Genomic DNA, 26,850 nt, shown 5'->3' with positions numbered 1-26,850 from the left:
TGGCTTGAATTCTGACACTGTCCTTTATTAGGATGATAGGCTAAAGAATTCCACTAGCTTGAAAGCTTCTACATTTATACTGTGATTTATTTATTCAAAATATTTTAGGTTGCCTTTTAGGGCCAAGTCCTCATAAGGCTGCGTCTATTGTACAAATATAGAATCACAATAAAAACTAAACAACCATAAAAACAATATAAAAGACAGTAGTAAGAATAAAAAGACAATAAAATAGTAGCAACACCGGACTTAGCACAATATTATTAAAACTAATAAAATAATTCAACACCAGATCAAGTAACAACAGCAAACCATAGTCATCAAGAAAAAGCAACCCAGAACAAATAGCTTTTTAATGCTTATGTGAAAGCTTGCAATGATGGGACCACACAAAACTCCATTAAAATATAATTCAATAAATGTGGAGCCACTGCCATGTCTGTCAACTTAGGATGCAATCCTATTGTTCACACCCTCGATGCTTGTAAGCCTCTGAACCTAGAGGCTTACACCAGTGCTGAGTGGGAGGAACGGCAGAGGCGATCTTCGCCTCCCTGCTCCTTCTGCTCTGCATTTTCGCTAGACAGGCTATTTTGCCCATCTGGTTGGGATGTTCTGGACGAGGAGGGAAGAAGGCTGGAGAGGCCTCGGAAAGCTCATATCCCAGCCTCTCAAGTCCCCTCCCCTCTCTGCCAACTGGAACATTCCCTTGACCCCCACTACAAGGTCAAGTTCCCAACCTCAGAGAGGCAACAGATGCAGTTCTTTCTGCCCTGGCTGTATGGGTGAGGAGGGTGGAGAACGGATTCCCTCCTCCGAGGCTGGAGCCCTGTCTCTGCACTCAGATCTAGGACTATGCTCCCCCCGCAACACTCTCTAGGGGCTATAGGATTGCTCTCTTAATTGCTCCACTGCTAGGCACATGAGTAGGGTCTCCAACAATTATCTTGCATGGGCAGGTTGATACGGGTGTTGGCAGTCCTTCAAGTAGTTTGGATCAAAACCGTTTAGGTGTTTAAAGGTCATAACCAGCACTTTGCGTTAAGCCTGGGAAATCACTGGCAATCTGTGCAGTTGATACGATATTGGTGTCATGTGCTCCAACTGATTTCAGCAACCAGGAAAGGTAAGGGTTTAAAATGCAAATGGTACGCCTCAGCCCTCTCAAGCAGCTTCTCTGCATCCTCAGGTTGCACAAACTGAAAACTATACATAACCTTAGCTGCATCCATCTGGGACTCTCAAAATCATGGCATCCAAGCTGGTGCAGATGTTGAGTGAGTTTATTTATAAAATGTACAACAAATAGGTTTCAGCAAGTCTTTGCGGGTTCCAGCTCTTATATGCCAGCGCCCACACAAAGGAGGCCCTTCACCACTCAAAAAGCCCTGCTGGACAACATTGTGTGGATGCAGTGATGGCGGAGAAGAAAGGCGTCTTCACCAAGATCGCTGCCTCAGATTAATCCCAAAAATGGGTTCTCACTTGTGTTGGAAATTCACATGCTGTAGTTGCTGACCCAATGATTTCATTGCCCTCAGCAAATCAGAATACCAAGGAGCCAACATGACTCCATTACTGGGTTGAGGATGTTTGGGAGTGATAAAATCGATATCCTGAGTCATCCTCTCGTTCCAAGCAGAGACCAAGGCCTTGGCAGGACCACTGGCTAAATCTGCTAGAAAATATTGTAGGGAGCACACAAAACCATCTGGATTCATTAGTCTCGAGGCCCAATAAAAAAGACGTTATTGCTTTTGCATATTGTAATCTCTTACATGAACATGGCAACAGCTGTTTGTTTGTTTGTTTGTTTAACTTTATAAATGCTTCAATGGCTTCTTATCAGTGGGGTGTTTTCGAGAGTTACAGATGAGGGGAAGTTTGCTTTTGGATACAGGATTATTCAGACACGTGAGCCCCAATTTACAATCAGAAATGGTACAGTCTAGACACAGATTTACAACCTCTGCAAGAAAGAGGCCTCACAAAACAGCAATGAAGACTGGATTTGGAACAGAAGCTTTGAATAAAAATTGAATGAACTGGAAATGTTTGACATAGAGAAAGGGATGTTATTGTTTTATTGTTCTAGTTTATAATATGTTAAGTATGAAAATAAAATTAGAGGAAAAAATCACAGACATTAAAATAAAGTCAGACAGAGCTATGACTTGCTGAATCAAACACACGTAAAGAAAACATCAGCAAGTACAAACACAGAATGATCCTGCCATAAAAAGCAGAACCCACAAAACCACTCACGTTGGAATGTCGAAAATAAGGGTTATCAAGTTTGGGAGCGTACTTGTCGAACTGGAAGAAAAAGAGAAACAGCAAAAAAAGTGAGTTTGCTTTTCTACAGCACTGGAATGCAGTCTAAGCATAATGAAGCATCTTCTCACAGCATAGCATACTGTATAACTAGTTTTGTTCTTTAAAGAGCACCTGTGTATTTTCCACACATGGCTGCCCTCTTAAACCTGTAAATCTGCAGCGGTGAGGCAGCAAACTCAGGCAACTAGCACAAATCTTCTCCACCATCCACGTCTTTCCTCAAGAAGCCAGCCAACGCCCTAATTTATTTCCAAAAGTTAGACTTCATACTACAGCTGTATGAGCTAGAGCAGAACATCTTGTTTCTTGTCCTGCCATCAGGTCATGTTGGCATTCCTATTTAATTTTTATGTATTTTTTCACGTGAGACAAAATGGTTTGCGATTGTTGCAATTTGTCTTCACAGCAGCCCTGTGGGGTCACTCTTATTATTATTTCTTCTCAACAGTCCAAGAGGCATCTGCATGATTTGCTCGAAGGCCATCTTGTGAATCCATCACCGAATTTAATCCAGGCCCAACAGTTTATCCACAGAAGTGCTCTGCTCTGAATGCTATATAGCCCAAATTATCTCTCACCACCACTCCCCCTCAGCTCATTTGTATTATACAATCCTAACTCAACTCAGCCAGCTCTTTGAAAAGGGACCTAGCAAACATCGGGCAAGGTTGCTATACAGACCCATTCACCGTGGACCTGCCCCCATATTCTCTGTCCTGTTATTTCAGCTCCTTGCAATGCATTTCAGAGCACCATGCATCTGACCTGTGCCCCCATCAGTATTCTTACCATGCCCTTTGAAGAATGTATGCATTCCAGCCTTAAGCAATAGGGAGATGTGTTGGGGGAGGGCATGGGATGGTGAGCAATGACCCCTTTGAAATGCCACTCGTTCAGCAAGCCAGCTGTTGTTGTGCGCTCTCCTCCATACAGGAGAGCAGATTTGCAATTGTGTTAATTACAGTTATTACTGGAGTCATGTACCCTCCAGTGTAAATACCATAAATTACTAAAACACATGCAGCTGGCGGTTTCAACGCCACCCGCTCTGGCATTAGGATTAATAAACCCATTTAGTGGAATATAAGAAGATGGGAGCTCAACCATAACAAAAGAGGGTGCGGCAAAGCTGTTTTCACTCTTTAGCCTGACATCAACAGGGCGTGGGTGGGCGGGAAGGGAGCTTTTTCAGCGAGATCAGATATCAGAATTCTTAAACAACATGCCAGGCCTTCAAGGAAAATTTCTGAGATTGCTTTAAGCAGAAGGGGGGGGGGAGAGGGGAAGGTATTTGCATGGTGCTGAAACACCTGGGGATGGACGTGGGGTGGCAGAAATTGCTGTCATTGTTCTGCAGTTAAGCGGATTAGAAACGAACATGCCGTCAACAACAGCAGGAAAGAAAAGCAAGAAATGTCATTTCCCATGAGTTTGCCTAAAATACTGCTTTGGAACATTTGCTCCTTTGTGAAAGAGGAGGAAAAAAAAGAGAAAAAGAGTGTGCTCCCCCAGAAAGGGGGAAAGGTTGAATCCTGCTTTATGCAGTGTCCCAAAAATAAATGTTGACTTGCATGAAAAAAGGCATTGGAAAAGTAGTAAACCAAACCTGAAAGACAAAAAGCATGGACAAATCTAGGGTGCTGGTTTGGTTTTTGCAAGATATGGGCCCTGTTAAAAGCCTTAGTATTCCATCAAACAAACCCTTTTTGGACCAGCCAATGAGTAGCTCTGACATTTTGAGTAAAGTGGGTGGAGCGTTCTGCCGTGGATGGATGGCATTATGCAAAAACAAGATGAACCTACCAGCTGGCCTGTCTGGGAGGAAATTTTAAAACAACCTAAATGCCTGAAGAAGTCCCTCACCCACGTCATAAACAAACATTAAACCGTGCACTTAGTATGGTCAATGTTAGAAACACAGACAACTATTTATTGTTTCTTGAATTGCCCAGTCAAACATTAAATCCACAAAAACCACAAGTGGGTGGTACTGCATTGGACGGCAATGAATATTTAAAGCAAGCAGCACAGGGAAATTATTATGGTGAGATGGAAGGCAGAATGAAAAAACAAATGTGGCCGCAGGTAACATCCAGTATTGAAAAATTCTGTTGTCCTGGTAATTTCTGGGTATGTCTCTTGTCTATGACAAAGTGCTCAATCCATGTTTTGCCATCGAAGCCCCTTCCTGCTCTCCCCATTCTGATGCTCTGTAGTAACATATTTACATCCCACCCTGCCTGAGAGTGAAAGACATGTTTGTCTCTGTGGGGCTCTTTCTCAAGTTACTTTTTTAATGTAAGGATTAAAAATGTTGCAATAAGCATGTGAGGTATATATAATCATGCAAGTACGTTCTCTTCTCAGTACATATGCCAAGAAGCTGTGATGTCAGCTGCCCGAAGTGCATAAGAGGAAAAAAAGAGACTTCTGTGACCATACCTCATGACAAGTTATACAATTCTCTTAGAAACAGATCCTGGTAGCAAGTTTGGAAAAAATAACACTGAGATGTGGCCCCTTGAGAAGCAGTAGTAGGATGTAACCACAAAAGTGTATCATGTATTAAAAATTATTTTTGAAAAGGTGCCGTTGGATCCATCCTTTTAATAACTGTGTCCTTAGAATGGGAAGCTAACAGAAAAGAAAGAGGAATGACGGACCTGTCTTGAAAAGAATTGTTGCAGGCAGGATTTATTGGTCAGAAGGGTTTCTACTTATCCTCACATTTTGGGAGGGGGTATGCACCGGGGAAGGTGCAGTGGGCGGCATCTGGGGCAAGCTGGAAGGAAAAGGAGTAAATGTGTGCTGGTGGGTGTGTTGGTGCTGGTGGGTGTGTTGGTGCTGGTGGAACTCCGCCCTCAGCAGCGGCACTGGGCCAAGAGAGGCACCAGCCCTGTCCGAACTCTGAGCCAAAAACCGACTGTTCAGCTCTTGCCTGAGCAGCTCGTGATCTAGAAGGGGGGGAAGGGGGGGCGGGAGAGAGAGAGAGAGAGAGAAGGGGGGGAAGACACAAGGGCACAACAGTCTGTGAGTTTCACAAAGATGTAAAAAGTAGAAGAGTCAAGATATTCACCTGGCATTCCCTGTTTCTGCAGGTCATGCTGTGGTGGTTTTCTACGTGAGGACTCATTGGTGGAGGTAAGAGAGAGGCCTGTGACAAAGTACCAATCAGAATCCCCGAATGAGGCTGGCAATACATGATTGGTTGGTTGAATGATATCAACAGGCTGGTATCTAAAGACAAGAAAGAACACCATGAGTCATCACAGCAGAAAACATACTGGGGCGTTATCAACAAGCTGTCCCACCCCATGCCCTCCTCCCAGCCCAAAGAAACACTGATGATAGCATTTATTTATTTATTTATTTATTTATTTATTAAAGAACAGTTCAGGGTTCGGAGAAAAGCCCCCCCAAAACGTTCCCATCTTTTTTTCCCACCCCACCAACTTTCGAACTCTACATTTAGAGGCATTTCAAGCACTACATTTCCCCTAAATGTATATAATCTCCATGTAAGGAAAACACTCAAGTCTATCGTCACTTGTGCAGGACGGCACCCGGAGTTCCTTTGCTACGAATTAACGGGCTGAGAAAAATGCAGAGGAATCATGTTAAACCACACACATGCGCGGCACGCACACGTACAATCATAAATACAAACGTGGCCCCTTCTTTAAAATCAAAAACAAAGAACCTGTATTTTTGTTCCTTTATTTGATTGTCACTCCATCCTTCACGTCACAAAACATTTCAAATTACAGAAAACGCATTAAAACAAAAACACTGAAACAGTCTTCCAGGTTATGGGTAATAGTTTGAAATTTGAATGTCCCTCGGCCATGAGGTTAGAAACCAAATTACTCCTATATCTACAATATTGTTGAAATGTTAACATGCAACTAGTTTCGCCAGGAGACCTGTTTCTCTTGTAGTAAGCTTGTGAGCAATGCAAAGGCCTCTCTTTGGTTAATAGTAAACTATATGCCAGTGTAAGCACCCAGGCCTGCCATAGCTTTCTTCCTGGTCCCTACAACTGCAGGCTGCTGTTATGTGGCATCTCTCCCCACAGGTAAGTTGCTCCAGGTAAAAAGTCAGGTATTATATTGAGTAATATGTCATAAGCAATTTGGATATCCCCAATTAACACATAGGATGTCAATTAATTAAAGACATTTAAGTCAGGGTGCAATCCTATGCATGTTTAAATAGAAATAAGTCCTACAGCTCCCAGCATCCCCATGGCTCACAGGGGGATGGTGGGAGTTGTAGGATTTATTTCTGTCTAAACATACATAGGATTGCACCCTTAACTGCCTAGCTTTTGACTGTTTGAAATGTAATTTAAAACCTGTTTAACAATCTGGAAGTAGAAATATGGTTTGTCTTAAGCATAATATAAATTACAATTTAATAAATAAAAGCTACTACTTCTTGAGACCATCTTTAATATTTTCTTATCCATCACATTTGGGAATATGGACTATAGGAACATGCCAAAACAGATTACAAAATCTGAACAAGTGCAAGGTCTATCAGTATTTTAGAAGATTCAGATTTAAAAGACATACCACTGAAATTCATACCCACCTTCTTAGCAACTTCTCTATTATTCCTTTACCAACATTTTCAGCTCCTATTCTCTCCATGTAACATAACAAATTTGCCATAGTATTTAGATTCTTCCTAGAAAGGAAGGACTCATCCTGTATATTGGTGGGCAGGGGCTCTCTAGCAAGGGGGTATTGAGGATCCTACTTAGAAAACGTTTTCCCAAACAGTTCAGAAATTAGGAGGTGGGACTTTTACTGCTGCCTTGCTTTTAATTTCACTTCCATGAAAAGAGGAGCTAAAGGCAAACTAAAGGGTTGTTATGCTAAAGCAACACAGTTCCCGCAAAGCCAGGCCCACCTTTGTGTTGCAACCCCCCACCCATCCCCACCCCAATTTTCCTGACTAACAGCTATTGATGGATCTTCTTGGCTGCATTTTTTTCTAAAAAGGGAACCTGACACAACAAATAATCCTTTACGGTTCAGAGAACTTTCAGCTCCTATTACTTCCAATACAATTAGAATGATTTGCAGGATTAGGTTTACATGGGTCCATGGAGGGCAAAAGAGGAATAATGGGCAATGTGTGTGCTGTTGGGCCAGGGGCTACTACTTTCTAACCACTCCCCGCCCCGTACATCTATATGACAGTAACAATACACTTGTGGTTTGTGTTAAAATACCACTCAAATACTAAAAAGTTTGACTTCTAAGTTTCTGAGAGTAGCTGCAGTGAAGGGTCCCTTCCAAGATTATTTACCACTAATAACAAACAGTGATCATTGTAAATTGTGACAGAATAGTCAGGAGAAAGCCTATTCAATCTTATGATTAAGCTATAAAAACACCATAAATATTTATAATCGAGATCTAACCTATTCAGGGTGCAATCCTATGCATGTTTAGACAGAACAAAGTCCTACAACTCCCTGCATTCCCCAGCCAGCTTTAGGGTGCAATCCTATGCATGTTCAGAAGGAAAAGCGTCCCACAACTCCCAGCATGGCTGGGTGGAGCATGCTGGGAATTGTTGGAGTATTTTTCTGTCTAAACATGGGTACGATTGCACCCCTAGAGAAAAACTGAAACGCAGGTATCCCTCAAGCATGTATATATTTTTGATTTGTAGATCACAAAGGATTGGCGGATGCGGAGAACTGAACCTTCCCTGCACTAACCTACCTCCCCCTCCCTGCAAGCCTCTCCCTCCAAGTGCTTTTCTCCTAGACAAGTCCAGCTGAGGTGAAAATTGCCTGGGAGGGGGGATGGGACCACGAGGAGGTCAGTCATAAACCAGTCAACGTCTCTCCCCACGTCCCACACTTTATATGTGACTGGAGTGGGCTCATTTCAAGTTTAACCCTGAGTGCATTGTTGTTGTTGATGAACTTCTTTGGAAAAATGGGGGTGAGGAGAAATCAGGCCTGACTTAAGAAACTGGATCCTTCTGTTAGTATCAAGGTAATCCACTTTGTGTTTTCTTGGAGTGGGGCAGACGGGGAAGAGCAATGGATTTAAAAGTTGGCAGCTGCAGAGTTACTCGGTATCTGGTTTCTTTAAAAGACTTGAAGCCAGCCTGGTGGATATGCAGCTGACTTCATACTTCAGTATGACATAGCAGCTTCATCTCTATCGGCACAGAGAACAAAAAGTGAGTGTCTAAGGGGCACAGAAAGGAGCAACTGCAGTAGCAAAGCACTTAAGCAGAGAGGCTGTAATAGGAATGCAACATGGCAGGCGGGCCAAGCGAGTTTTCATCTCAGTCGGCACATATTTGCTGCAGTTCAGTGAGGCTGGCACACAAGCAGCTGTAGAGTGGGCTAGTGCACTCAAAGGCTGCCTCCCTATTTGCCAAAAAGGAGAATATTCCACAGTCACATCAGCGATTCTCCATAACTTACACAACTGCCATGATGTTGTGCCATTGAGGCCCCAGAGAGCGTTACAAGCCAATTCAAATGCTGAGTGGATAGTAATTCAATACTTAACTTATACTGCAGTTTAGAGTGTTTGAAGTGCTTCACATAGGAATGTAGGAAGCTGCCTTATTTCAGCCTACACCACGGGTAGGCAACCTGCAGTTCTCTAGAGTACAACCCCCATAAGCCCTAGCCAGCATGGCCAATGGTCAGGGATTGTGGGAGTTGTAGTCCACAACATCCGGAGGGCACCAGGTTGCTTACTCCTGGTCTCCAGTATGTGTCCATCTAGCCCAGTACAGTTTACTCTGATTGGCAGCAGCTTCCCAGGCTCTCAGACAGAGAACTTGCCCATCACTTGCTATCCGGTTTGGAGGAAGGGTTGTAGCCTCAGTGCTAAATGATGTACCACTCAGATCCTTTTAACTGAAGATACCAGGGATTGAACCTGGGATCATATGCATGGAAATCCCATGCTCTGCCACTGTGGTCACTCCCCAAATACATTATCTTGTTATAATCCTTGCAACAGTTTTCTAACACAAGGTTAGTATTATTATCTTTGTATTGCAGATGTGCAAAGAGAGAGAGGCATGCCTATGGCAACCGAATGCATTCACAGCAGATGTGAGATCTGAACTTCCTGATTCCTACATCTGGTGTCAGGGACTATGGGCTTCAACTGGGATGTCAAGGTCTGAGGCTGGGAGCTCACCTCATGAGGTCCTGTGAATATGCAAGCTCAGAGCGCTCTACATGAACTGAAGTTTATGGGGGAAGGCAACAATGGCCAATGTGAAGTCTCTGGATTGATCAGGTGTGGTATCAATATTAGGAATTAGGCTTTCTGCCCTTGCCTCATTAACAAAGTAATGAGGCTTTCTGCTTGCTGAACTCCAGGCATTAATTTCTTCAGCGTGTACCTCAAGTCACTAGCCTGAGCTGGAGAACACTCTCTCTTGGTCTAGATCTGCATATGACCCCAATAGCTATGGCCTGACCCAGATAGAGGCTCAATTCAGAAATCATGCCAATCTATGACTTGTATTACAACCATAGTTAAGAACCCAGACCATGGTCTTGAACGTCCAGGAAATATCAGACAAGCTATGGTTTATAGTTTCCTGTCTGCTTTCATTTTCTAACTGCTCAGTTCTCATTTCCTGAGTTCACTCTTGTTTCCATGGCGTAGCGGCCTCCTGACGTCGAGCAATGGCTCTGGCCGTGGTGTGTCAAATTCAGACATAACAGCAAACCACAGTTAGCACAAGCTACTCTTGTTTCCATGGCGTAGTGGCCTCCTGACGTGGAGCAATGGCTCTGGCCGTGGTGTGTCAAATTCAGACATAACAACAAACCACAGTTAGCACAAGCTATGGGTTGCAAACCGTCTTCAAACCATGGTTGGTATTTCCACCATTTTTGTCCTAGCTAAACAGTGCCTCCCAGTATGTTTCTAAGTCTCTTTTTGCCTTACACATGGGAAGAAATTGTGGAAGAAGGAGGTGACCTGGCACACACCACTCCAGCTCCAGTCTCTGGAACCTTAGACAACAGCAGCATGCTTTCCTGAGGCCTGTTCTTTTATGATAGGAGCTACAGCAGTTCAGCCTAAAGCAATTTAAAGGGCTCCTCTGACCGTTCCTTTTCCCTTTCCCTTTAGATTAAGAACTTTCCAAATGGGATAGGAGTAATACAGAGACAAAATGGAAGGCATCACTGCTTTCAGTGGTTAGATTCCCCCCGCCCCCGCCTCTTTTCACGTTAGCTGGCTTTCGTAGGAAACAGAAGGGGGATGTTGGTGTAAATGTGTGTCCGCTTTAATCCCTGCTGGGTTAGTTACAGAGTCAAATGCCAGATCAAAAGGGGGCCCAGTGGGTGAGAGCGCCACAGAAGGCTCCAGCTGCCCCAAGAACAGCTGTAGGCTAATGGGAAAACTATAAAGGGGGTGTTTTACAGGCTGAAGCAGAAATGTGTGTATATTTAAGGATATACAGGGAACCTCTCAAATGTTGATGAAAAAAATAAGTTTTTCTCCACCACCAGAAAGCCAAGTGTCCTGATATGCTGGGGACGGGGATGGGGGACGGGGGACACACAGCTGAAACAATGGTACAGAACATTATCGCAAAACATGAAGATGTGACATTCGCCTTTTGTGGGTAGGATTGCTGTCCACCATCCTGGGTTCTTAGTAGGAATGTATTACTTGCTCAGCTGTGCTTCATTTTTAGGCCTGTCCCACATAGAAATTGTCACCCTCCAGGTTAGTGACAGAAATGTCTCACGGTATCACTGAACCATAATTTGCTTCTTTCCCTACCCCCGCCCCTGGAACTGTTCTGCGTTCAAAAGATTATTACAAAAAGCACTGCAACTCTCTTGTGTGATGCTGAAATAGCAAACACATGGAAACACTCATATTGTTTTTTGCTGGGGAAGATTTTAACTAAAATCTCTGTGTGTAAAGATAGTGGAGGGGGGGGGGCGTTTCTTGAGAAAGTTGTATACCCAACACCACCATGTATTATGTGTAACATGAGGCTGCAATCAAAAATGGCATCCCTGTGTCGTGACACTTACCCTGTGTTGTGATGCTGTCATGTTGAGTATTTCCCTGCCCCAGCCAGTAGCAGCCAATGATATGGAGCGGAGTCAGGGAAATGCAAAACATGAAAATGTGACATTACGGGATCAGTGATACCACACGCTATTGGGGAGAAGGGGAGTGCTCAACCCAGACATATCATTTTCAGCAACAGCCCTGTGACTCAGGAAATGTTTAGATATGCCCAAAGTGAATAAAGGTGAAAAGACAAAGGACTATCTTTCTTTCTCTTGAAGTAGCCTCGACTATCAGTTTTTCCCTGCTTTGTTCAAGGAAGGGCCGTAGCTCAGAAGAAGAGCCAATGTTTGCAGGTAGAAGGGCTCAGGTTCAATCCCTGACATCTCCTGCCAAAAGGATCAGGTAGCAGGAAACGGGAAAAAGCTGTCCCTGCCTAAGACCCTAGAGAATCATTGCCAGCTCTTATACAATCCTGTACTAGATGGGCAAACAGACCTGGTAGAAGACAGCTTCCTACGTTCCTATGAAAGGAGGTTTCTCGTTCCTCATCCCATTCCATTTCTTCCTCCATATTTCTGAGCCACTTCTACTTTAACTGCTGCCACCCCCCGCCCTCTCTCTCTCTCTCTCTCTCTCTCTCTCACACACACACACACACACACTCACACACAATTTTAAAACGTTAACAGAAGGAGAAACATTTCTATTTGGAAGGTCTTCCTTTCATTAACTTCCTCTTTACCCTCTGTAATGTTTGGAGGATAAAGACCCCTTTGATGGCAGCTCGAGTTCATCACATTCTCCAGTGGTGGGGGGGGACATTCTCCAGTTCAAAAAGGGTGGTGGTGGTTCAAAAGAGCCAATATGACACCACTTGGCTTTGGGGTCCAGTTCAGTGCCTCGTGCCGATTACAATAAGGTTCCTGCTGCTTTTGAAAGTCCACCACAGTGGATAATTGGCATTTTAGTTTGCCTCTCCTTCTCTACATACTCGGGCTGACCATTGTACAATGCATGGGAAAGGGACCCAATATCTCCATAGAGAACCCAGACAGATGGTCGGACCTACCTGCGGGGTGACCTGGGATCACAAGGCTATTGGTGGGTAACGCTGGAGGAGGTGGCAGCGTAGGAGGGGTAGCAAACATGGCCGGATGGTGCTGGTGTTGGGACTGCGATCTGAGAGGGAAATGCGAAGCAGCGAGGTTAGAGATGGAGAGGGGTAAGGCTGGGCCGGAGGGATGATGGGGAGGGATCTGAGGTGAGAGGGGGAGGTGTTTGGGGAGGCTAATGCTTGTTGCACTGCTGGCGCTGCTGCTTCTGCTGTGGAAATAAAAAAAAGGCAGAGGGGGGAGAGAGACAAAGAGAGGGGGGGAGGGAAGGAGGGAGGGAGGAGACAGTGTCATTAGAAACCGAGCAGAATTATAGTGACATTCTGCACCATAACTAAATCATTTGTGAAAATGTCTCACCAAAACTCGCTAAAATTCTATTAACCCATCTACTGGAGGATTTATGGAGGAGCATTCAAATCTGAGCTAGGATAGCATTCCTTGGATGACATTACGTTTTATTTCTGCAAAGACTATCACTGGGCTTGTCCCCCCACATCAACATGTCTGAGACCCCCTCCGTCCTCTTCTTCTGCTACACCCTTCAGCAATGATGTTCTAGTCTCCTGTCATCTAAGACTACTGCAAACTCCTCCTCATTTCCTTCCGTTTAGCACAGCTTTTTGCAAACATCAACAGAATGGGCACTGTCCCTCATCACAACACAATATAGGGCTTCTTTTTCTCACCTTTCAACTTCTGAGCCAAACTGATGCGTCGATAACATGGTTAAATAAACCTGTGCAAGATGACATCCGTACCGCTCTCTGTCCCTGCCAGCTACCCCCGCCCTCTTCACAAGGGTTAAAGTGTGAGCCTTTTCTTTGGCAATGAAGAGGGAGAACCCTCATGGGAAGGGAGGGCCTTGTGAAAACTATCTGAGTGCTCACAACCCCCCCCCCCTTGAGGAATGCTCAGAAAACTCTTGATGGCTTTTTGAAATGAACTGGTGGGGGACAGGGTTTGAAAATCATTCTAATCGTTCAGACCAATGCCGGCTCCAGGTTTTTTAAGACACCTTCAGTGGGCTCCCTTCCTCGATAAGTCTACTTCTCACCACCCTGGTCGCCGGCTGCTCTTCCTCCTCTTCCTCATCATCGCTCCCACTTGCCTGCTTGACGGGCAGAGAGCCAGGGAGCAAGCAGGCCGTGGCAATTACTGTTTCTTCCTTCTGACCACCTTCTCTTCCTTCTTGTCTGGGCCAGAGCGAGAGGCAGGTGAGCAAGCAGGCTGCAGTGGTGAAGAGGAGGTACTCTTTTCGACATGCCCCTGGCTGCGGTGTGGGTCCTCAGCAAGCGCCCAACCTTGCCGACGTTTGACGCCGGCCTTGATTCAAACTGCGATACCTACTAGAGGATTACGGACAGCAGAGCACTGAATGAACACGAGCTTACTCACCTGATGTTATTGAGTCCGTTGTGGGCCACCTGATGATGCACTTGGTAACTGAGGGGAGTGGGGATGTGGCTTGGAGGCTGCGTCCGAAGCTCAGGCAGTAGCTGAGGCTGCGACTGAGGCCGAGGCTGAGGCTGCGATTGAGGCCGAGGCTGCGGCTGAGGGGTGAGCCTTGGCGGTGCTGGTGCTGAGATCAATGGCTCTTTTTTCAACAGCGGGCTTGCCCGAGCACTTGATGTGGGCGCGGAGGAGTTGGAAGTCACTATGGTAGTGGTTGGCGGGGGGCTGTGGAGCGGCAGCACAAAGGGCACGTCAGTGTTCAGTTCCTGGCTGCGCTCCAGCCCGGACACCTTGGGGATGCTTCCTGCTTTCGCTTCGGCTTTGTCATTCGAGGCTGGACCTTCAAGAACAAGAAAGATAAGGCAAAACTTACATGGCAAGACACCCGGAAAATGTGCTTCGTTATTTGCATACTGAGCCAGAAGGAAGGTGGAAAGGATTCCAGCTTGTTGTCCAGCAGCACCTTGTTATTGTAAAGCCAAACCCACCATGAAGGCTTGGGGCATGCAATATTGGATTCACATTGCTGGTTTTTCCATGAGGTTTTTGTTCCATCACAACATTCCTTGCTGCTTCTCGAGGTATATAACAGGAGGCTAGCTCAGGTTTCCCGCAGGTCAGCTGGGGAGCCTTCTCTGAGATGTACCCTTTGGGAGCTAGATTGCACAGCTCCAAGCAACTGAGAAAAGCAAATTCTTCCCTCAGTAGAAAGCATGGCAGAGAGAATTGTGGCAGAGGGGATTTGCATGTAAACTCACTTACTGTAAAAGAACCCAGGATGGGTTAAAATAATAAGAGTTTCATTAGAAGATTGGTATCTATTTCTTAAATATTGGAACAGAACCAATCCGTTTGAGAATGTAAGACAAAAAATGTTCAATGTGATATAGTAGGGATACCAATTACGCCAAACAGACTGTAGATCTAGATGGTAATTCTGATGACTGATTCTAAATTGGATCCTCTGTTTAGTGATTATTCTTCCCTTTTAAAAAATCTGAATGGCTCTCCATTAGAAGGCATAATTGCTATAATTCACATATACTGTTGTTTGTGTTTATTTAATCTGTATTGTGGGTGTGTATAATATATATACACACACAAATACATACACAGTCCATTTCCCCACATCACCACGTTCAAATTCTCCAGAAGTAATTGTCATCAACTTCCCAGTGAAGTTCATATCATCATTCTTCTTCAAATTCCACTTGGATGACACCTTCCCCCCCACCCAGACGACCCACTCCAAATTCCTTTTTAAGCAGATTTCAGTGGAGATGCTAGACAAGAGCCATGTGGAAATGGGTCACTTTGTAAGTATGTATTACAAAATGTAGTATAAGCACCAAGGATGCCCTACTGCTCTTCCAGATGACTACCATTATACAGAGTGTCAGTGTTAATGATACACACATTTACCTTGCAATTTTGCATCCACCAATAAAGTCCATTTATCGAAGTGTACAGTTCTTGTCTAGGTGATAAAAATGAATGGCACCAAGGACACTTTTTGTTCCATTGTTCCTCTAAAAGCCCCCTTTTAAGTATCTGTATATAATATCAACATCTCCACTGTATGGTAAAAAATAACTAGCAGGTACATAAATATATTCTGTTCACCAAAGATTTTTCTTGACATAAACAAACACCTACTGAGCTAAGAGCTCAATGAGCCCAACCACCTCAGTGAATAGAGGGTTGAAGCATAACTGGACTCCTCCATAAGCGAAGGACCTGTTGGGGGCTTTGTTATAGTCACTCTTGCTCAGCCTTAATTCCGCTGAGAATTAAAATAAAATAGGAATTAAAATAACCCACCCTTAATTTTGTGGTCCACAGACCCCTTACATCTGTGGTGAGGATGAATGGGATCATGGCCTAGTTCTTGCTGAGGTGGTAAACCTTGGTCTGGGCTGCTCCACCTGAGACTGCAGTAAGGGGATTCATGTGACTGAAGGTTCCTCTGTTAACAAGGACAAGTTTGTTCAATTGCAGCAGTCTTCCTCCCATACAAATAAACAAACAAACAAACAAATCCCTGCACTTAGAAAACTAGCATGTCAAGGAAATGGCAATTCTAGAACACCTCACTGCTTTTCTATATGCAGCAATTTGTCTTTGTATGGTTGAACATTCAGTCCTATGAGCCCCCACCGGCAGTCTGAAGTCCAGACACAGTTTTCTCACCTCAGCAAGAACTACTGGATCCAAGAGTTCGAAGGCTAAAACTAATATCAAATTATTCATTAAAATTCCATGGTGATATTTAGGTGGTTTGGGAATTATGCTATCCAGGATTGCGTGGTGCTGTACAAGGAGAGCAGCCATGAGCAACAATATTGCCTTAATAATCTCTAATGCTTTGGGGACCACAGAAGCATGCCAACAGCTGTAACAGAAAGTCCTTTGAAGCTACCAGTAACATGGTCTCCTGAGAAATATTCAGACAGCATTTCTGCTTTATTGTTAATGTAACGTCTTTCTGAAATTTGCTAAGGGTACAATCCTGCACTCTATACTCACAGATATTAGGGTGCTGCAACTCGGTGGGGCCATTCAACAGCAGCCAAGGCCCTCCCGTATCTTTGTCACATCCTGTAGTTAGTTACAGAGAAGGGTTGCTGCCTGAGGACTATACTTTGTTTCCTGAACTATGATAAACTTCATTTCATTCATTAAATTTATATCCCGCCTTTTCATTAGTATGCTCAAGGCGGCTAACACCGCTGCACAAAGCAGTTGCAACCATCAGTGCAGACATTTAGCAAACATAAAAGAGCTGTTAGCGACTCTACATGGGAAATTGATAAATTATTTTCACTGATGTGATACAGTCCTTGGACAAGTAAAGCTACATTAAAGAGTTTCTGAGCATGTTGAAAGGCCTTTTCATCATTATTTGATACACACAGCCAACTCTAATATATAGGAAGCTGCCTTATACCATTGGCCCATCTAGCTCAGTATTGTCTCTCCAGATTTAATATGGTACCTTCTGCATGGGAAGCATGCGCTTTACCAAGCTATGGCCTTCCCTTCATAACACTTCTGGGATTAGACAGGGAGCAGGGAACACAACTCCTTGCTAAACAGGATTGTGCCCTGCATCTCTTCGTTTAGACATTTAAGCCCCAACAATCCAGCAACTGAGCAAAGCAAAGCTTCTATTTAACAATTTCTAACAATTCTAAAAAAGAAAAACATTGTAGTACTTCTGGTTAAACTAATTTGACAAATGCGAACTCCAGTGTGGTAGGAAACATTTCAAATGTAATGAAAGTGGGGGCAGAGTAGATCAGCTAGAACATTTCTTTGTCATTAGCAGAATCATGAATATACCACTAGCATACTCCAAGAAAAGAGCTTGAATCCCTTACCCATGATGTCCTTACCATGTATACAGGGACATATGGGAAGATGCTCTTTTATGCACATGGATACCAGACTACCAAAAAAAGACTGATTGCTTTTCACTATCCTCTCCGTACATTACTAGAAAGAGCCCTCATCAGATATAGCCTTGAACATATAAGGGGGCTCTCACACACTGCAAAACCCATGGCACTACATATGATTGACACATGTGTAAATCCACCTTTACGCTGATTTCCTTGACTGTGCAATTGTGGTTTACTACAGTGGTACAATAAGATGCTGCCTACATGTCCAAATGAAAGTTTTGAGTTCTCAAAAAGGTTCAGAAATAATGCTCAATTCAGGGGTACATCATCCTCACTAGAACTGGTACTAGCAAGTTACTGCCAAAACTACTATTAGAACATCCCTATAGCTACAGGGCAAGCGTTTCCAAGTATGTGGTGGCCCTCATTAAGGAACTATGCACAATTTCAACAAGAGATGACAGTATTAACCAGTTTGTAATTTTAACCCATGGGTTGTTGGGGCTTTGTGGGCGTGCACACACTGCTTCCCACACGCTGCTTCCACTCTGCATCCGGTTTAGAAAACAACCCAGGAATGAACCTGGAACCATGGTTTGTTGTTGGGCTAAAACTCTGGGTTGTTTCCCTCTCAACAAGCCAGAGTTCTGGGTTTGCACGTCACACCAAATAACCCTGGGTTGTTTACTAAACCAGATGCAAAGTGGAAGCAGGCAGGAGGCAGCACGCTCACTCACATTACGTGTGAACTGGGTCTTTGGGTCTTGATTGGCTTAGGAGGTGCAGGGCTAACAAATCCTTTCTCATCCCTGAAATTCAGCTTTGTATCCCAACATTTGCAATGTAGAGCCATAATGGGGAAACAATCTATTTCCCATCATGACCCTTATTTGGTTTCTTTGGGGGCTTACGTGACAACCACTTTCGCAAAATACATTTTCACCAACAGATGCTGAATAAAATTCAATCACCCCATGTTTTCTCATCTCTTATTTTCTGGAACTACACAAACAATGATTGACTGTGTCAGATTTCCTCTGGGCTTTCAGAAATACGAGTTGTAGGTCCACCCCCTAGCATCTCATTGCACAAATTCTACATCATTGACCTCTGCCCCCAATATAAACAAGCATGAGATTCACCACCCTATGCTGGAACATTCCAATGACAGAAATGTGTTTATTTTTACCAAGTTCTAGAGTAGTTAATTTTCATGCCTCATGATAACAGGCTGAGCCAATTTGCCTAAGACTCAACAGTCAGCTCCAATATTTCAACCTTAATTAAAGCTGAACTCACATCAGATCAGCTCTTTCCTTCACAGAGCTTCTGACATTTACAGTGATTTGTGTCTCAGCTGAGCTACAATGAAGGCTAGATTGCATTGACCATTTCCCCCTCCTCCAAACCAGACACAATTTTACCCCCTTTTCAGCATGCCAACTTTACTTGTTTTCTAACCAAACCCCCCACAATACTTTTATCAAGAAATAACTTGTTAAGATTAGTAGGGTGAATAGTGACATAGTAGGTAGGCAATGGAAGGACCGAATGTTCCATAACAAAGAGCATAATATTATCTCATTATAGAAACACTTGTGTATCTCAGCCCTCAAGGTATCCATCACACACTCTTGCATGATCCTGCCTCTTTTTATTGCAACATCTGAACACTTTAAAATCATTAATGCATTTGTCCTTGTGACATTCCTCTGAGGCAGAGAAGGGCTATAATTCTCACTTTACAAATCGGAGAAGAATGGCATCCAAGGCCATTTCATCCACAGGATGAATGGGACGTGTGTCCTGGGTTGTAGCCTTGAAAAGGGTGCCTAGTGATCATAATTTATAGGATGTGCTTTCCTCTTATTTCCTGGACAAGGCTGAAATATCAACAGCAGCATTGGGAAAGGCAGCAGCATGGGATATGAAAGAAGGAGGTGACATGAGAGCCAGGCATCAACCCATACAAAAAAAGGGAAGTGTAGTGGGACTATGGTGAGGGAGACAGTCAATAAGAATAAGAATAAAGCGGCAGGTAAGATGTATGAATGTTGTTGTTGTTCAGTCGTTAAGTCGTGTCTGACTCTTCGTGACCCCATGGACCATAGCACGCCAGGCCTTCCTGTCCTCCGCTCTTTCCCGGAGTGTGCTCAAATTCATATTCATTACATTGGTGATGCTATCTAGCCATCTCATCCTCTGCTGTCCCCTTCTCCTTTTGCCTTCAATCTTTCCCAGCATCAGGGTCTTTTCCAGGGAGTTTTAAAAGGGACAAGACATTAAAATGCAGTATTTAAATAAACTGTAGCAGCTGCCCAAACCAAACCAATAAGGTGGCTGAATCGATAAGTATAGTGAAACAAAAGAAGGAAGCAACCGAGGCAGAAGTTAAATCAGATGGCCAAAAGCCCAGGTAAATGCGTCAGATTTAGGTAGAGAATGCACCAGAGAATCTGTTGGAAGGGAATTTTGTAAATCAAGTGCAATCATAGAAAAGGCTGTATCCCTGACTGCTATCCATCTAAGCTCCAGAAGTGAGGAAACCCAGAGAAGGGCATCCATGGGAAATTTCAGCTTCTGGAGAGGGTCAGATGGAATACAGCTCTGTGGATGAAGCTTAGCAGGTACGGTCCTGTAAACTGCCTGGATAACAGATTGCCTGGGACCATGTGTAAGCCACTCTGCGCTCCTCAGAAGACAGGGATACAACTGTAATCAAAATAATCAAAATACCTTTTGCTACCAGCTGTACCAAGCTACCATCATTGCATTAACAGATGGGAGAAGGTCTGCTGCCAATCTATGGCTTGACCCAATAAAGTATGCATAAATCTGGGCTGCATGAGTGTAAGAAGAGTGCGTGCCCTCTCTTGCAATTGCCTATAAACATAGGAATATAGGAAGCTGCCTCATACCAAGTCAGACCTTTAGTCCATCTAGCTCAATATAGGGAGGCCCAATGCTTTTGCAAAGAGACCTAAAAGGAAGGTCCTTGGCTTGACTTGTCCAAACAAAAAGTGCACATTTAAATAATGAATACAAATCATGAACCTAACTTAGAAGCGCACAAAGGAGGTTATGCTAGTATATTCAAGGACATTTAGGCTAGTTCGCACATAACGACAAGCCAGAGTGTGGGTTGAGCATATTGAATCATAGGCTGTTGTTGAATCATGGGTTATTGTTTATTGTGTTATTGCACTATGGTTTAACTATGCATTGTGAACTACAAACAACCAAGAATTCACATCCCAACAATTCATGGGTTTGGTTCTTGGATTGTTCGCGGTTAACAACACACAGTTAAACCACAGTACAGGTTTACACGTAACGACAACCCATGCTTCAACAACGACCCATACTCAACCCATATCCAATCTTTGAGTTGTGAGCAAGTTCTTAGTAACTCTGATTGAAGTTGCCACAGATTTAGGAGGGATAGATGCTGGCTAGCCTGTTAACATTGATTTCTGAACAGGAAGCAAATTATTCAGGGCTTTGTTGAGTCTAAAGAAAAACTGCTGAGTGAAGCAGGTGAGAAATTAACTTGGGTATTTAAAATTGCCTCTAAAATTTTAAAGGATGTTTAGGGGAGACCAGCTCTTCCTAGGGCACTCTCTCCTGCCTCACTTAACCAATATGCACCAACATGAAGGTGCACACATACCAGGCAGAGAGAGAGAGAGAGAGAGAAGTCTCTGACACAAATTAAACCTGTTCTGTTAGAAGACTTTGCTTCCAAGTTGATTAAGTGTTGCTCAAGCGCAAGAGATTAAAGTCTACAAAGGCTGCTCTTTGAGGACTCCTACAAACAGTTGCTGGGTTATACAAACAGCACTCGGGGCAAATTGCTTCCAGACCTGCTGCCCTGCCTCCTTTGCTTATTTGGAGATGCTCGTAGTTGAACACAATCTGCTCATTGCTGTATATAAAGACATGACAGGAAAGAAACAAATCTAGCCTGGCCTTTTCGTCTTTTGTTTCTTGAGAAGAGGAAAAGTGATGCCTTCCTTGCATTTGCTGTCTTTTCTCTCTCTCTAGTGTTGGTAAAGAAATATGTTCGTACAAATAAAACATGTGCAGAGAGGCCAAAACAGCACGTGCATTGCCTTCTACTGACATTTGCTCCAGGTTTTGTTAGGTAGAGGCATAGCTCAGTAGTAGCACATGGGCATTGCATGCAACAGTTCCCAGGTTCAATCCCTGGCATCTTCAGGTAGTGCTAGGAAAGATTAAAGTCAGGAATCCTGGCTGCCGATCAGTATAGGCAATATTGAGCTAAATGGTCTCTGTATAAAGCTGCTTCCTATGTTCCTATGGTTATCCTTACATAGTTGCTATCTATTCTGCAGTTATCAAGGTGCAGTAACGGTTCATGTAACTTGAAAGTAAGCATCACTGTGCATCTATACTCAGAAGTATGTCCCACTGAGTACAGATGCACAGACTTGTGCTATAAAAATAATAAGCCAAATTGCTGACAAGCTGATGTAATGGAAAACCATTACCATTCACAGTTTAGCTTCTGTTCTTCTACTTAGTGCTCAGACTGATGCAGCTATAGGAAGGGAACACTAATTATTGTCTTGCCCCCTCCAAGAATCAATTAACTTGGTTTGTACATTTAAGGTTAAGAGGCATATATATACTGCACTACAGTGCCTGCGACCCTTCGGCCAATGCAACTCACTATGTGTTAAGGAAATAAAGACATACGAATGACCCTTTCCCCCTTCTTTAATACTACTGTAGCCAAAGCACACATATGATAATAGTTTAGATTGATACTAGTATTGAATAACCCAAGATAAAAGTATACTGTAACGTGACCGCTGTCCATTCTATGAGACAGCCTCCCATACAAGAGGACCTTGAGATAAGTATTTATAGATCTTGACCCATTGTACCTTATTATAAAGAAATACTAGTGTGAATACTAAAGGTCATACTAAACCAGACCAAGGTCAGCATCAGATCCGAGGGGGGCAAGGTATCCTCAGTACCACCCTGGTGAGACCCCTAAACTTTACCAGGGGGCGGAGGGCATGAGTGGGGATAGGCAGCAGGGTAATGAAAGCAGCATAGCTCCTGCCTCCCAGCAATACACTCAGCCTGGCACTGTGAAGAGAAGCACTGAGCCAGGGAACTGCAGCCGCAGGCATCTTTATTGCAAATGCCTATGGGGGCCCTGACCACGACCCTGGAGGTGGGGTCCCAGAGGCACTAGAGATGATAAAGATGGTGGGGGCATTGGTCACCTGGCCCGGCACCTCTCCTCACAGTGCTGGGCCATGGGCTCCAGCAGATGTCTGCTATGCCACATGCTGAACTTGGGTCTGAACTGGACGAACTACCCAGCATCTCCAGTTTAACAGGTAGTACAGCTGTTCGGTAGTGAAGCTGAGACAGACCTTAGACTAAAGCTGTGGATAGCTACTTCCAGTGAGAGTATACAGTTCTGGATAGACCAATGGTTTGATTCAGTGCAAGGCATCTTCATATTTATTTGTTGCATATATTTATATCCCTCCTCCTCCCTTCTCTCCATTTTATCTTCACAACAACTCTGTGAGCCAAGTTAGGCTGAGAGGCAGTGACTGGCCCAAAGCCACCCAGTGAGCTTCATGGCTGAGTGGGGACTACGACCCGGGTCTCCGGGTCTGTAACCGCTACACTACACTGCCTCTCTCACATGTTCTGTTGATGTATGGAATATGCTGGGCTGTTTAGTTGCATGCTGAAACCTTATATAATTTTCCTTTAAAATGTGTCTTTTTATTTTATTTTAACACCATTCTTCCACAACAAAATGCCAAAAACAGCACATTTCCCCCTCTCAATGTGCACTGGAGGAATGGCAGTCACTTCTGTTTCTCAAGATACGTTGGTATTTTTTTAGACTTTCATTTTAATCATTGGAGATGTTTTGAGAAACATTCAAATAATATGACATCTGGAGCACCAGAACCATTTGCATTTAGGCAGAACAGCGAGTACAACACTGTTCTTGCGGGGATGCAACACAGAGCAGCTGCTTGGGTAAGAGATTCTGGAGGGGGCCACCACTTTCCTAACTCCAGCCCCAGCCTCTGCATTAAAGAAAAGATGCCACTCCAAAGCAGGAGAGGGCAAGGATGTATGTACCATTTTGACTTTTCGCTTCTAGTGCAAGTGCAAAAAGACTTTCTTGTACATCATTCTTTCCCCCAGCTATTCCTTCCAGCGGTAGACATAACAATAGCAACCTTTTTTTTTGTGTGATTTATTAAGTGTCCCTGTTCTTCTAATTTCTCGTGCATGGTTTTGGGTCTGCCCAAGAACAGACTCTCTCACCCACTGCTTGATATCTACTTAGGTTCTGGGTGTCTTGGTTTGGGGGTGGGGCAAAGAGCAACCCTTTTCTGCAAGCACTCGCCCTTCCCTCAGTCAGGTGTTCCTGCCACTGTTTTTCTTATGACCAACTCTTCCCTTGGTCTCCGCCGCCTCCTCCTCCAGAGATGTATGGGCAAAGATTTGGCTAGTTCTTTCAAATCAATATGTGAAATTACGCCATCCCCCTCACTGTGCTTCCCTGCTTTCTTGAATTTTTTCAGGTCTAGAAGTCTTTCAAAGACATCTACATCTGGTCCCTTACCCTAAGGCAGAAGTCTCCATACCCCACCAACCTATACCTGTCCCATACATTAGCCCCCTTACTGACTCATCACATCAGGGATGGGCAACACGTGGCTCTCCAGATGTTTTAGCCCTCAGCTCCCATGATCCTTCCCCACTGACTATGCTGACTTGGGATGATGGGAATTATAGGCCAAAACCTCTGGAGGGCCACATGTTGCCCACCCCTGGTGTAGATAAATCAGTACGGGGGCTAATGTGTGGGACAGACAGAGGTTGGTGGTGTGTGGCAACTTCTGCCTTAGGGTTAGTAACAAGATGCAAAGCAGAGCATGGCTCTGATAGATGAGGGAATTTTGGCAGGTCCTGTTAATCTCACCCCTGTGCAAAACCCTGCAGCCACCATAATTTGCTCTTCTACGTATCAATGGTAAAGTACCTCTGGTCTCACCCTATCTTTCTGCTTCTCTTAAAAAAAAGAACCCCAAGCAACCAGCCAACCAGCCCATCAGTCAAATATCAGGACCTTTTAGATAACTCTGTACCATGTGAATCTTCCAAATGGTGATTGAAAAAGATAACCTTGAACATGAAAGGCAGGTTCACAGCAGCCTTTCAACAGATGGCTCAAGAATACACATTGTGTGCGTGAAAAGCAATCCAAGTAAACATGCAGTGCTGTGCTCATGAGCCAACCCCCCCCCCCAAAGGTCAAACTTGCCCCTGCAATTGTGATTTCATTCTCAGCCCTTCCTCTGCCTTTTGGAGAAGACCCACTCAATTGCATTGCTTCATATCCTACCATATGTGTACCTTTAATGTACATATTATGTCTTTGAAAAGGCATTTGCATAAGCTTTCATCAGCTTCTCTCTCAAGTAGAAGCGCAAGAAAAATACTTGAAAATCTACATAGACTTCTTTACTATAATATGTTGTACATCATATAAGCTAATATTACACAGATGAAAATGGAGACATGTTTGTAGCACCCCAATTCTAATATCATGAAGCACGGCCCAAGTCCCTTCCCCACACTGTTACAAATTGCTGAAGGTCTCTACTCTGCTTACTTAATGCTACATTTGTTTATTTTACAATAGCCTGTTCCTCAGAGACTTACAAAACAAAAAGAGGATATTTGCTTTTTTGGCTGTACTTGAGAAAAACAAACAAACAGTCTACAATATGCTGTCAAGAATTTCAAGTACACCTCAGGTTTGTGGACATGGATGTGCCATAGAGGTTAAGATACATCCATTTCCCCTCAGAGGTTTAACTTCTACAGAGCCTGGGAAGGGAGTGAACCCTAAAGAATGACACCATTAACAACACACATGAAAATTTTTAAAATGCCATTCCCCCAAAGACAACCCCCACCAACAGAGACAAAATAGGGATTTTGATTTACCATACGTAGGTGCCAGAAAAGAGGGACTATCCCTGCTAAACACGGACACTTGAGCATATTGTCACATGAACTCTAAAATCACATATGTATTTCCACTGGAAAAACAGATAATGCATCAAACAAAATTCAGCATCTTGTACTTTCAAAACTGAACAGCTGAAACTAGATTTGGGGCAAAGGGAGTTGTTCGGTTCTCAGTGTCACTCCCTTAGCAATTTTTTTCTTGCTTGCTCTTTTTTGACAGGAAGTTCCTTCTTCAATCGACTTGGATCCAGCCTCTATCACTTCAGTTCATTTGTACAGAGCTGTCTGTCAAGTCAAATCGTCTTGCAACAATCTAAAACACCCTCAGAACAGCTGCCACTGTCAATTATTCTCTCCGACAGCCTTGACTATCAGGAAAAGAACTGGAGCGAGCACTTGCCAGTTTTAATAAACTGTGGTGCCCAAGTCATTTAACCTGCTATATTGCTGTACACTGGGGCTATAACAAGCCTTCAAGCTTCTGGAGGAAAGAAACTCTGGCAAAGTCCTGGCGGCTTGGTCCTTGGAATTTGCCTCCAAGTCCATCTTTTTCTTCTTCCTTGGAAGCACCCCAGTTTTGAAGCAAAATAATTTCAAGACTTTTGCACAGCATGGTGTGATGCAAAAGAACCCACCATTTACCTCTTGTTACATCTGCATCCTGCCCTTCCTCCAAGGAGCTCAGAGCAGTATCCTTTGAGGTGGGTTAGGCTGAGAGAGTGTAATTTGTCCAAGGCCCCCCAGGAAGCTGAATAGCTGAGCTGAGTACAATTTAAACCTCCATTTTTCAACCCCTTAGCCACTTCCCCATATTGGTTTCCAAAACAACTGCCAAAATCAGGTAAGTCACTTAGGATATTGGACAGTATCGAACTGTGTCATTCCGTTAGCGGAAATGATGTTGTGCTAGTGGAAATTAGGTTCTGAACTATGAGCAAGAGAAGAATCCAACTAAAGTGACGTTTGCGCAAGCATGGTTGCGCAAGTGTTTGCGCATAACTACCATGCAACCCATAGTGCAATGCATTGTGTGTAACTCTTATGCAATGTGTTGTTCATAACTCCTGCGCAACCCATACTGCAACGCATTGTGCATATCTCCAGTAATGGGCAAATGTTTGCACAATGGAAACATTCAGCGGAGCTCTGCTGGTGCTATTTGAGTCTGCAGAATGACACTGCTGGATACTGCCCATTGAGTCTGCATGCTTCAAAATGCTATATACTTGAGAATTGTACCACTCCTTTAAATGGAACTACACAAGCGCATTTGGCTTGAAGTTCATCACTGCAGACACACACCAGCTTTTAAACAAGGGTTGCAACTGTCAATTGACTCACTGGTAAATCGATTAAAACCCTTTCAAATTAACTAAAAAGACACTGGGCAAAACATTTATGTTTTAAAATGTTAATTATTTGTAATGTAAGTAATCTGCAGATGGCAGG

At 43.8% G+C, this 26,850-nt stretch overlaps 1 protein-coding gene across 2 annotated transcripts in view; it reads right to left on the bottom strand.

The window, feature by feature from the left end:
- The window catches only part of FBRSL1 (fibrosin like 1), a 965,642-nt gene that overhangs the window by 29,924 nt on the left and 908,868 nt on the right, over positions 1–26,850 (bottom strand). For both annotated transcript variants that reach the window (XM_084819250.1, XM_084819251.1), the window contains 4 exons: positions 13,889–14,285; positions 12,448–12,701; positions 5,414–5,574; positions 2,266–2,316 (listed from right to left, as the gene is read on the bottom strand). In XM_084819250.1, the coding sequence (XP_084675376.1) occupies positions 2,266–2,316; positions 5,414–5,574; positions 12,448–12,701; positions 13,889–14,285 (863 nt within the window). The remainder of the gene's footprint in view (positions 1–2,265; positions 2,317–5,413; positions 5,575–12,447; positions 12,702–13,888; positions 14,286–26,850) is intronic.

Source organism: Heloderma suspectum, chromosome 13 (genome assembly GCF_057233095.1).
Source record: "Heloderma suspectum isolate Gila_16-S chromosome 13, 16-S_ref, whole genome shotgun sequence".
Taxonomy (NCBI): domain Eukaryota; kingdom Metazoa; phylum Chordata; class Lepidosauria; order Squamata; family Helodermatidae; genus Heloderma; species Heloderma suspectum.
This window is presented reverse-complemented; position numbering and strand designations above follow the sequence as displayed.